This window comes from Eptatretus burgeri, chromosome 3 (assembly GCF_056783735.1).
Source record: "Eptatretus burgeri isolate ZD-2024b chromosome 3, Ebu_testis_v1, whole genome shotgun sequence".
In the NCBI taxonomy this organism is placed as follows: Eukaryota; Metazoa; Chordata; class Myxini; order Myxiniformes; family Myxinidae; genus Eptatretus; species Eptatretus burgeri.
Window position 1 is genome coordinate 141,531,576 of NC_140963.1, and position 12,474 is coordinate 141,544,049.

General features: G+C 43.9%; 1 protein-coding gene across 26 annotated transcripts in view; it reads left to right on the forward strand.

Moving 5' to 3' along the window:
- The window catches only part of LRRFIP2 (LRR binding FLII interacting protein 2), a 100,728-nt gene that overhangs the window by 79,792 nt on the left and 8,462 nt on the right, over nucleotides 1-12,474 (forward strand). For all 26 annotated transcript variants that reach the window (XM_085875957.1, XM_085875965.1, XM_085875961.1 and 23 more), the window contains 3 exons: nucleotides 4,055-4,154; nucleotides 4,783-4,862; nucleotides 9,339-9,443. In XM_085875957.1, the coding sequence (XP_085732083.1) occupies nucleotides 4,055-4,154; nucleotides 4,783-4,862; nucleotides 9,339-9,443 (285 nt within the window). The remainder of the gene's footprint in view (nucleotides 1-4,054; nucleotides 4,155-4,782; nucleotides 4,863-9,338; nucleotides 9,444-12,474) is intronic.

The window sequence follows — 12,474 nt, forward strand, 5'->3', positions numbered from 1 at the left end:
ACTACAAATTAAATGAACCACCATCTAATTATAGTGGAGAGAAAGTATGTATGCATCATCATGTACTCCTCCGAGAGGATTTGACTTTGTATGCTAAAACTTTCAGGGTACCCTCTCCACCCCTCTCCCCCCTCCACAATCCCCCATCCCCCCACAATCTCCCATCAACCATCACCCCCACAATACCCACCAACACCCCCATCCCCCCCTCCACAATCCCCCATCAACCATCACCCCCCACAATACCCATCACCATCCCACATCCCCTCCCTCCACTGGGGCAGGAGGACATCAACACCTCATGGACAAGGCCGTGAAACATGGGATGATCAGGATCCCGACGGGGCGATAATGGTACCTGCAAGACACTTGGACAGCCTGCAATAGTGGGGTAAAACATTCGTCGCCCATTTTGTCCGTGGTGTCCGAGTGTGCCTGGGCGGTATTAGCTGTCGAGCGATGACGGGTATTTCTGCTCGAGTAATATATATATATATATATATATATATATATATATATATATATATATATATATATATATATATATATATATATATATATATATATATATATATATATATAACAAGCTGGTAGGTGACGAGGGATTCACTCGGATCGAAGCGCTAGATACGATGCTTTTCATTCTGACCGATCCACTGACGAAGATTCATTGCCAAGACGTATTGGTTCACATACAATTGTTCCTCTGCCTGGCAATATTTTTCCTATTGCGTATTTTGCCAACTGACACTCCTCATAAAAAATGACGGTAAATAGACAACCTATTTTTGAATGACTACCATTTGAAAAATAATCGGTTTGCTGGTTTGTGCTGTGGAGCCTCGCGTTGCAGACACACGCACGCACGCAGACAGAAAACCCGATAAACTTCTCTCAATGCTCTTGTTTGACCACACCTCCTGAGCCACACAATATTTTTCATAAGCCATGCCCACTTTCCATAAGCAACGCCCACTTTCCTACGCCACTCCCACTTTTCATCAACCACGTCCACTTTCCCTAAGCTCCGCCCACTTTCCTCAGCTCCTCATAAAAAATGACGGGAAATAGACACCCGATTTTTGAAGGACTACCATTTGAAAAATAAAACCTCAATCAAAAATTGGCTCAAGTAAAATTTTCTAAATATCTCGAAGTGTTTAATTCCGAAGTCTCGATTCTCTACATTCAGAACTGAAGGACAAGTATTGAAAACGCTGAACGCGGTTTTTTGGCCGCTGCACAGCAACGGGTGGTTGCTAGGCAACGAAATTCAAACACGCACATTCCCACCCCATATGGCACCTGTTGGCAAAGTTTCATCGAAATCGGTTCGCTGGTTCGTGCTTTGGAGCCTCGCGTTGCAGACACACACACACACACACACACACACACACACACACACACACACGGAAAACCTGACAATAAGGGATATCTAGCATATATAGCGAATCCAATATATACTGTTTATCAATTCATACAAAATCCCTCTCTTAGGAACCGTTAACTGAATGGAAAATCAAAACCTACCAATCTGTAGTGATCATGCTATGAGCATTTTCATCTTCACTCACTCTCCCATTGTTGCCATCTTCGTTTGAATCACTCGCACAAACAGCATCAGGATGTATATACCTCTGCGCTCAATAAAGACAACCAACTCACTTGGAAGCACTCTGAGCAATACCAGAAATGTACTTATCTCAATAGAGGTTCGAGGAGATGTCCAGACCAAGAAGCTGAAGGTCAGATGATTCGGTTAAGGTTGAAGACCCCATGTGAACACTGAAGACACTGAAGACCCCATGAAGACACTGAAGGGAAAGACCTGTTCCTGGAGTGAAACATGAACAACAATTTAGGTTTCTTTTCATTGAAGGTTACCAGCCAATCATGCCCCCACTTAAACACGTTCTCCAAATCATTGTCCAATGAAACTCCAACCTCATTACGAGTAATGTCGAGTGAGTCAGCAGATGGACAGTAAAGTGAGGAGTCATCAGCATACATGGTAAGCTGAGACAACATTATCAGGAAGATCATTGATATAAACAAGGGACAGAGTGAGACCAAAGACAGGGCCCTGTGGAACACCAGAATTGATGGAGCAAGTAGAGGATTGATCCTCAAGTTTCTGCCTTCATCTTGTGATTTGAAAGGAAAGCTGAAATGATTGAATGTATCACTCCAGATACACCATACGACTGAAGCTTGTGGAGCAGATCCTTCTGCCACACTTTATCAAAGGCTTTTGAGATATCCAAAGCAATTAATTGAGCTTCACACTTGAGCTCCAATGCCCTGCTGAAATGATTCGTAATGAAGGATAGCAGATCACCTGTAGAGTGAGAATGGCGAAAGCTATACTGGCAGTCGTTGAGAAATTCATTCTTCTCCAGATGGCTGAAAAGTTGTTCATCGATGAAGCATTCAAATACCTTACTTATTCCAGAAAATAAGCTGATGGGGCGATAGTTGCTTGGCTCAAAATGCTCGCCATCACCCTTGAAAACGAGGACAACAGAAACCACTTTCCAGGATGAAGGAAACACCAAATCAGACAAGCACAGGTTGTATAGTTTGGCAAGAACCAATGACAGTTCAGGACAACACATCTTTAATACAACCACGGGGATTCCATCAGGACCAGCCGCTTTTGAGGCATTGAGAGTTGGAATATTTCTGGCAACCTTCTGAAGAGTGATAAAGGGAACAGGAACATCAGAGTCTGTACGAGATGGAAAATAAGGAAGAGGGTGTCCCTGATCATTGAGGGTAGAATTATAAACAAAGCGATTTACAGAGGTTAGCCTTATCCAGAGGTGAAGTAACAACCTCAGGTCCATGAAAGAGAGGAGGTGTAGAAGATTTATTTAGGTTGAGTACACTGTTGGCAATCTGTCAAATGTACCAAGAGCCAAGTCGCTGAGTTGCAATGGAACCGGCGATAGAAGATGCATATTGCTGCTTAACATCCTCAAGAACTCTCCCACAGAGGTTACTTGCTTTGTGGAGTAGACATTTTGACTCCAGAGACCCTTGCACATGGTCATGCTTGAAATAGTGGTTGTGATGAGCAATTGCTGATGCACAAGCCCGAGTGAACCTTGGATGGGAATGAAGCTTCACTTGATAGATATGTGAGGGAATACAAATATCCACACCAGTGCGAATCCATTGGGATACTTCCTCAGCAGCCCATATCATAACCAGGACTAAAAGCTTAGATATGTTATATTATTAGTTATGTGTATGTGCTTGAGAAGACTCGAACCAAAGACCAATCTGTTCTTTCTTGTTTTTTTGCAAAATCATTGGAGTAGAACAAAGTACGAATTCTTCTTTGGCTTGCCTTTCCTTTTCTTCCTGATTGATGATCCCAACCACTCAAACCTTATGTCACGTATTAATTTGAAACTTATTTCAATTTTGTTTTTCAAATTCCCTTCGAAAGTACAGTCCAATTCTAAACAACATTAGTTGTAACAAATTTCATTTCCACAAATGGCCCAATTGCTGGATAGTCTCATTTTGCTAAACAAATGCTGAATAACAGTTATGGAGAAGATCGACTCGATATGATAAACAATGAAATGTTGGTGTTTTTATTTATATATATTTTTTCTTCATTGAGTCATTAAATACAAATTTCATTAAACCCCATCAAGGCCAGAGGACTTGACGACTCGGCCTTTGTTGTGGCCCATGTCAGTCTGCATCGGTGGCTAATTCGAACCATGGGTTTTATCAACTGAGAGTTAACAAAGGTATGCTGGAATGGGGAAAACGCTCTGTGCATTTTCCCTTCATCGGAGCAAAAGAGCCCCTTGTGGAGTGAGCCAAAGTTTCTCCATTTAGGATGACCGTTATGAAGACAACATGAGTGCATGATCCACATGGTGGTGATGTGTGCTTTGAATTGTTGCAAAACCACCAACCACTGTTGGTTCTACTCCTTGCGAGGGATATTTTCAATGTTGAATGTCCAATATGTAATGTTTTGTTTTGTTTCCATAGTGTTTAAAGGTCATCGTGTGCCTTGCGTGGATTGCAGGTGAGGAGCCTCAAGGAGCAGCTCGAGGAAGTGAAGCAAAAGTCCAGTGACTCCAACATGGACCTGGCAGAGAATGGAGTGGAGATTTTGGAAACGCATCGTACGAGTCTCACGATCACCCTCCAACATAAAACCACTTTTGTAATCGGATGTCGGATTACTTGATAGTGTTGTCGAGTGAAATGTGGTTTTGTGGGACCATACACGCCTACAAGGTTTGGTCCTTGCTGTGGCTGCGGTTCGCATAATTGATCACGGCAGAATGTGCATTTGGCGAATCACTCATTTAATTGAATGAATGAAGAATTTGGTAGATAAACAGTTCTTCCGTGCGTTTACATTTCTCCATCACCCCCACAATACCCATCACCATCCCACACCCCCCCCCCCCAAATCTACCTTCGTACCACTCCCCCATCTTGACACTTGATAGCGTTGTTGTCGAGTGAAACATGGTTTTGTGGGACCATGCATGCCCTGCGGTTTGGCCCTCGCCGTGGTTGCGATTTGCAAGACCTTGTGATGGGGCATGATGGATCATGGCAGAATGTGCATTTGGTACATCGATCATTGACCTCTGAATGAAGGATTTGGTGTATATAAACAGTTCATCTGTGTGTTTACATTACTCCTTCATGGTTACTCGTCTCATTTAAACCCTCTGTAAGACCTGCGTTAATACATCAACGTTGGTTCTAAATGCATGATATTCAACATGTCATTCACAGGTGATGTCAATCGGCAGCTCAACGACTGCAAGTTCAAGCTATCCAAAGCAGAGCAAGACATAATAGCTCTGGAACAAAGTGTAAGCTCCCTGAGGTTTTATTTGAACTATACTCCAATTCCAGCCCAGGAATTGGAATGCTGATTTTGTAATACTTGGGTAAGAACAAAACTTGCTTGAATCTGACGTCATCCATTTTACTTTTGAAACAAACTGATGTCGCATTTAAAACTTCTCTACTTCAACCGCTGCCTCCATCCGTCATCTCCTGTATTTATCGCTTCCTGTTATTCACAAGTTTAGAACCAAAGTCTGTTTTGCAGCCATTTTATTTCCGGTTACATTTGCAAGCGTCTGGTTGCCTCATGCCATTTGAGTTTGTTTTCGTCATTGCAAGTTTTCCAGTTTTATAGCATTTTCACGAAGAAAATCTACCCCCTCCCCCATATTTCACTTCTTACCCCTGCCCACCCTTCACCAATCTCACAATTGAAAACAGAGTTCCAGTCTAAGTCCCATGGACATGGCTTCGCACCAATGATATGCTAGCATTGGGAATTTAACCTGGTGGTAATTATCCCCCGGCTGGTAATTCCGCCCTGTTTGTGGGGGGTAATGAGCTTTTAGGGATATTTCGGTAATTAATTCATCTTGACCGCTCTTGTAGCACCATGTCAAAGATTACCATGCTGTGACGGACCAGAAGTTAGGAATGCCTCGCACTGAACGTTAAGAATGCTTACAAATAGGCAGCACTCCACAACTCTGTTTCTGCCAACCGCTTCATACCTATAGGTGTGTCTCGTAACAAGCTCATCATTTCGTGCATGGTCTCGATCTTGCTGAGCATATTATTAATTTTTGATGTTATTCCTTAAAATACTTTGTGTTTTTACTTTGTAGCATAATTTTCACTCACGTGTGAAATTCCAGAACGCTGAAATATGTGACCAGTATTGCTATATTCTCACTTGCACGAGTGAATTTATTTTCAAGAGTTCTTTTGCAAGTTCTTCTTTTTTTGATGTTGGTAAATAATTTATATAATATTAATTCCGTCCTCAGATCCGTGAATCATGGCTCCAGGGAAGAAACGGGTGCACAAGGAAGTGTTTTTGTAATGGGGCTTCGCAAGTATTGTTCACAAGTCCATTGAGAAGCCTCAATGTGTTCTTTGCAGTGATGTCCTTGATGTGGAGAGCATGAAACTCAACAAATTGAAGGACCATTTTGAATGAACTCTTGAGTAGTTTGCAGAAGAAGACCTTGAATTCTTCAAAAAGGACAGCATTCTGAAGTCTGGCCATGTGAATTCAACCGTTCAATTTGCTAAGAGGAAGGAAGCTATTCTTGAGGCCTCCTATCATATTTCTGAAGATCAAGAATTTCATGTGAAGATGACGGACCAGACGCTCATTCTATAACTGGTCTGTCTTGAAGATTTTTGTTTTGGTGAGGTCGATCAGCTGAACCTCTCACGACAAAGGAATATGGTGAATATCTCACAGCTCCAGACAAGGTGCCAGCTTCCTTCACAATCTCCAGCTTTACCAACGTAGAGTTCAGGCTGATTATCTCTCCATGTTCTCCGAATTGACAAGGTGACTAGAGGTGACAGAAGAGAGGTGTCCATTTGCTGATAACATTTGGCACTTACTTTCCATGAAGTAGTCTGTCCATCAGTGGATACTTCCCTGGTCTGGATCACCGTGAGAAGAATGCATGGATGGCGAGATCCTTTTCAGTGGAGGAAGGAGTCATCAAAGATGATGGTGTTATGGCAGAAAGTTGAGTTCCTTGGCCTGTGAGAAGATGACATGCTGAAAGCAGAATTTCAGGATTTTGACCTGGCAACCTTCTGGTGAAAAGCTGGTGGTGAATACCCGATTTTCTGACAAAGCTCTCAAAGTCCTCATCCTATTTGCCATAATGTATCCCTGTGAAGCTGGCTTTTCTCCAATCCATTATGACCATACTCTGTGCAGAGCGTCGGTGCTGCCGAAGCAATTTCCTTGGCTATTGGACATAATCATGGATGGGTCTCCACTCCGACGCAGGATACTCGAATGGCTCGATCATCTCAGCAAGCTGGAACTCATTTTGCTAAACTCGAAAGGATGACGGGCTGAGTCAACCCCACCTGGCATTAATTCAATGGTAAAGGGTGGGATTTGAACTCGGGACCCTAGGATCCAAAACCCACCACCCTAACCATTAAGCCAACACCAGGCATATCTGCCCCCCCCCCAAAAAAAACAAATTCTGAAAAATATTAAAAACTTCAATCAAAAGAATACGTGTGTGTGTGTGTGTGCATATATATATATAGATATATAATTGTTCCGGTAAAGCCTGGTGTTGGCGCAGTGGTTAGGGCAGCGGCTTGGGATCCAAAAGGTCCTGAGTTCAAGCCCCGTTGGGCCACTGAATTAATACACCAGGGGGTTGACTCAGCCTGTCATCCTTCCGAGGTCGGCGAAATGAGTACCAGTATACTGGGCCGGTGTATACCCCGGTTAAAATAGGTGTACCATATCCCTGTGTCGTAAGAGGTGACCAGGGTTGCGTCAGGAAGGGCATCCGGCATAAACATGTGCCAAAGCACTATGCGGATCATACGGATGATCTGCTGTGGCGACCCCTAACGGGAGCAGCCGAAAGAAGAAGAAGAAGATATAATTGTTGCGGTTGTGGGGGTAGATGAAGGAATTTAATTGGGAATACAGCATTGCGTTGAGCTGCTTAGTCCGTGGACGTGTAGGAGGCATCTCGTTGGAACTAAGTAGGGAACCTGTGAGCTTAAGTGTTACATGTCACCACACGGGGGGGGGGGGGGGTGGTGTGGTGTTAATTCGCTCGGGATTAAGAATAAGTTCCCCAGTTTGTAATTGCCCCCTGTGACTTTTCCCTATGTTTTTATAACCAAACCATGAGGAGAAACAAGCAAACGTGCCGAGCAGGCAGAAGCCACACCTCCAAGGGTGACAGCGGGCGAAGTCACGCCCCCGAGGCTGATTGATGGGCGTAACTTCAGAAGCTAGCCGAGCAGGCAGAAGCCCCACCTTCCGGGGTTTTGTGCGAGCAGGCCATGCCCCGGAGGGGAGGATTGAGAGGTGTGATCAAAGAGGATGGGTTGGTTGCGCATTTTTTTTTTTTTTTTTGGAGAGCGAGAGTTGAGGATGGCATGATCCTTGTATTCATGTTGAGGCGATTTGGCTAGCGTGTTGAAGCAAAACACTGGCCTTTGGCTCTTGGTTAGGTCGGTGAGGATGATCGGCACACGAAGCCGTTGCACTGGGTCTCTGAGCCTTGCTGTGGAGTGCCGCTCACGGATTGACTGACATGCGTTTGTCCCGTTATGAGAGAAGCAATGAGGTGCCATTTTGTTGCGCGCGTCTACACGTGCGAATAGAAGCGCCACGATTCCAAATTCCACAAAGACCAGCTCTGGGCCAAGCGAAGTACAAGAATACTCGAAAGGAAGGGTTTTCTTTTTATTTTGTTTTCCCTTTGTTTGAATTTGAGTCTGTGTGAAGAGGTGCCTTGACTGTAAGATTTATTCACTTCATTATTATCATTACCTTTTAAATTTTTGTCCTTTGTAAATATTTGTTTATTTCCATGAAATGTGTTCCTTTTAAGAAGCTGCATCCACGTAATTGTACTGGTGTTCGAGTATAAATCCCTCTTGTGCTGTCCTGGTGCAGCGCCCCGTGCTGTGCTCCTCCGCCCCTCTGCCACTTCCCGCGCGCGCATTAATCTCCGAGTCTCGGCTCTAAGCCTTCAAGGGAGAAGCTTGGCCATCCATCCAGGTGGGGGTTAAACTCCCTGGACATGACTATATACATACGTGTGTGTGTGTGTGTGTGTGTGTGTGTGTGTGTGTGTGTGTGTGTGTGTGTGTGTGTGTGTGTGTGTGTGTGTGTGTGTGTGTGTTCTTGTGTGTGTGTTTTCACGTATATATTATTTTGTTGCATGTCCTGATTTATCTGCCGCCAGGAAACAAGTACAAGCAGTTGGATACCTAATAATTAATTAATTTCATACGCAGCCCATGGCTGCTGGTTTTATCATTGCTGGGGGTGTAGCTGTGCCGCTGATGCAGTACCCCTTGTGGGATGGAACTGCAATTTGGCCAGAGTGCCGGCGATAGCTCACCTACTCTCTGTGAAGGACACTGTGGTATCTTTAAGTCCATCAATTAGTACTGGCAGACAGGAGACCTGGCTTAACACCCATCAGAGGGATGGCACACACCCATTGATCCCTCGCCTTGCCTGGGAAACACCAAGATGGGAGTTTTAGTTGGGTTTGGAATTCAAACACATGTTCGATGGCTCAGAGGTGAGTGTGCATCCCTTTTGGCTCTCCTTCCAGCTCAGATACCTCACTTGCATAATGCAACGTCATCGGCGATGTCCCCATTTGCCTCAAATTGGATTATTTTATTTTTCTTTACAGGAGCAAAGGCTCACGGACAATGAATGTAAGGGTGTAGTGAATGGGAGAAAATGTCATTCAAACCACGTTGGCAAACTTTGATTTTCTTGCGTGCAGGTTGCCCGTTTGGAGAGTCAGGTGGCTCGATATAAAACTGCCTCTGAAAATGCAGAGAAGGTGGAGGATGAACTGAAAGCCGACAAGCGCAAACTCCAGAGAGAGGTGATTATGAAAATTGAACTTTTTATTATTATCACCCCTCCCCCCCCGCCCCGGGTGAAGTATATTTTTATTACAAAATCAAGTATTTATCACGAATTATCACTGTGCTCTTCAGCCTGTCCTTGTCCTTTGGCCACCTCGCATCTGCCTGGGTATTGGCAATTATCAATGCTGTTCAACAATGGATCTGCTCGTTTACCAACTCATGAGCTCACTTCCAATTACCTGTGGTCATGGAATCTATTACTATTGACCTCAAGTCTCCGACCATCCGGATTCCATCCGCAGTCACTCAACTCTGCACATGCTTCTGCTCTGCTCAGCAATGGTTGGAGGCCCTCAATCTCAAACAAGAGGCCAGGACCATCTCCTTGGACATATCTTAGGCATTTATACAATCAGGCGTTCTGCTCTACTTGTCAAGCTTGCTGTTTTGTAGCAAGGCTATCCTCCAGAGCCAGCCGCAGACTGGTCATCTGCTGTCATTCTAAGTGATTCCATGAAAAGTCCAAAGTATGCTCAGCCTACAAGGCCTTTGACCATATCTCAATGGAGTTCTGCTCTCCCTTTCTGAGCTGGAGCACCAGCATCACATCAGAGTCTCTTAGATTCTGTGGAATCTAAAGCTCTCAATAGTATTGAAATCTCCATGATGAGGCCGAAGTGCAAACTCTGTTGCTCTGACATCACAAGTAGGTCAGTGGTCTCTGTTTTTCTGTCTCCTCTGGTCCAATTCTCTTTGCTTACTCACCCCTTTGACCTACCCCCACCCCCATCAACTCCAACATGTACATTGTACATGTTCATCCAGTAACCCCCACCTGGTTAAAATCCCAAAATCCAGGATTATCACACCTCAACTCTTTTGTCCTTCTTTTCTCACATTTGTGGAACTGCTTATTGGATATCATTCAACCGTACTCTTCCCTTCAGGACATCAAGCAGACAGTGGGCCATCATCTCATTACGGATCCCATTTTTACCCTCCATCTTTTCTACCCCAATAAACCCTACCTAACCCAACCCTATTACTTGCAGGTTGCATGATTCTTCTCATCCTCTCTCTCTCTTTCTCTCCCCCCCCCCCCCCGCCACCTCTCTTTTCTGGTTCTTTCATTCCCTTGCTTGTGTCCAAGAGTTGTCCCGCTGCCCTACTTGTCAGTTCATTACCATTTTACCCTTCATCACCTCATTCTTCCTTGACCCTCGATCTTGTAAAGAAAGAGAAAAAAATACCTGGTATGTTTTTCTTCAAGGATGTTTAGGCACAGGAAGAAGCCATTTTGTACATTCTTGCCTTTGCTATTGTGACATTCCAATAACTTGGTGCAATACATTTCACTTATCTTCAATCAGCAAGCCATATTGTCACCATTAACGGATTCAATTTTCACATCCACATCGCTTTCTAATTCACCTGCATCCTATTTGATCTCCAGGTAGGTCTTCGATGTGATACGGGCACACAGTTGTCTACTTTTTGAGAGATACTGTCAGATTCCAAATGTCTCCAACCTAAATGCACATGGGATCATTAGTTGGAGATATTGCTCCAAGATTGATGTTTTTATCGGATTTAAATCCAGGTACATATCCAGTGTCAGGCAGCTCGTTTGCCATTAACACCTGCAGGAAATTCGGTGAAGGCACTGAATTGGGGATAATTACCCTACCTTTGGCATCTCGAAACAACACCTTGGTGTTGCTGGTGCAGTGGGAATCCTGACCTTGCTTGGTGTATTTGCCATGGACACCAAGCGAGGTGGAACTCCCAATGTATTCGCTTTGAATGTTATCACATGCTTCACATTTCCTTTCTAAGAGCACAAAATGCCATACTTGTGAAAGATCGGTGAGAAGGTCAAGGAATTGTTGTTTGTTTTGGTCCGAGGATAAAACGTAGGCCGAGCGAATCATTCCCGAGAAACTATACTCGACTGTTTACCAAACAATCACGGCAAAGGAGCTCGGCAAACAAAGGTTAAGGTTAACACTGCACATTGCTGGGACAAGATGCATATTTGAAAGAAACTGCTAAAATTGGAGTGGATTCCAAAAGGTTTTAACATTTTTGAATAGCTTGCACATCATTCTTTTGTTTTTTGGGACAAAACGATGGTTCAAACGAAATTTATGAAAAAAGGAAAAGATATTGCTCTCTAGGGTTTGGTGTAACCTGACGAGCGAGCCAGTGTGCCTCATTCTGTGAAAATAATTTGTGTTTAGTACTGCAGGATGTGCTCCTATGTGTGGGATAAAACTGTCGATTAAAAACAAAATGTGGGAGAATGGGGAATGGGGAAGGGGGTGGGGCGTGGGAGGGATGGAGGGGACCTTTAATAATGTTGTGATAATGGAGCACCAAAGGGGTTTGTGGCTTGCAGTGCAGAGACTGCTACGGACCTGACCCACAATGATGTCACGCAGTGTTTACATTGTTCAAAACTGTAATCCAAACTTATCTTCCTGGTCCAAGCTCTAATGTTCTATTAATCCTTTAATCGAGTGAAGATGTCACCTCTTGTTGTAAAACAGTGATGGATTTTGATAACAGGATAAAAATTTCAACAACAGCAACACAACTGTCAGCTTGGGAAGTAAGCCAGCAAACTCCTGCATGTTTTTCTGTCGTTGTTACTGATCTTCGCTGATCACTTGGTTAGCCGTTGGTAATCACCCAACATGGTAAAACAAGTTAAAGAAGACACAAAATGTCATAGCCCCCGTTGTTTTAGTATTTTGCTTTATGGAGTTAAAGGGCTCGGCCGTATTTACATACAACTGAAATGGCCGCCAGTCAACCAGTCGGTCATCGTGGATCTGATCTTGAGAAAAAATGAACTCTTGCTTTGCGTTTCCGAGCACGATCTATATTTCCTCTGAGCTGCAATTTTGTTTGAATCTGGATTATTCCCCCACCCAATGCTGAGATCCTCAGCGGCAAATTTGATTGGTGGAGTTGACGTAAAATGGACATTTTGTCCAAGTACAGCGAATTGGAAGGGTTTTGGAAATGCCAACAAGGCAATTT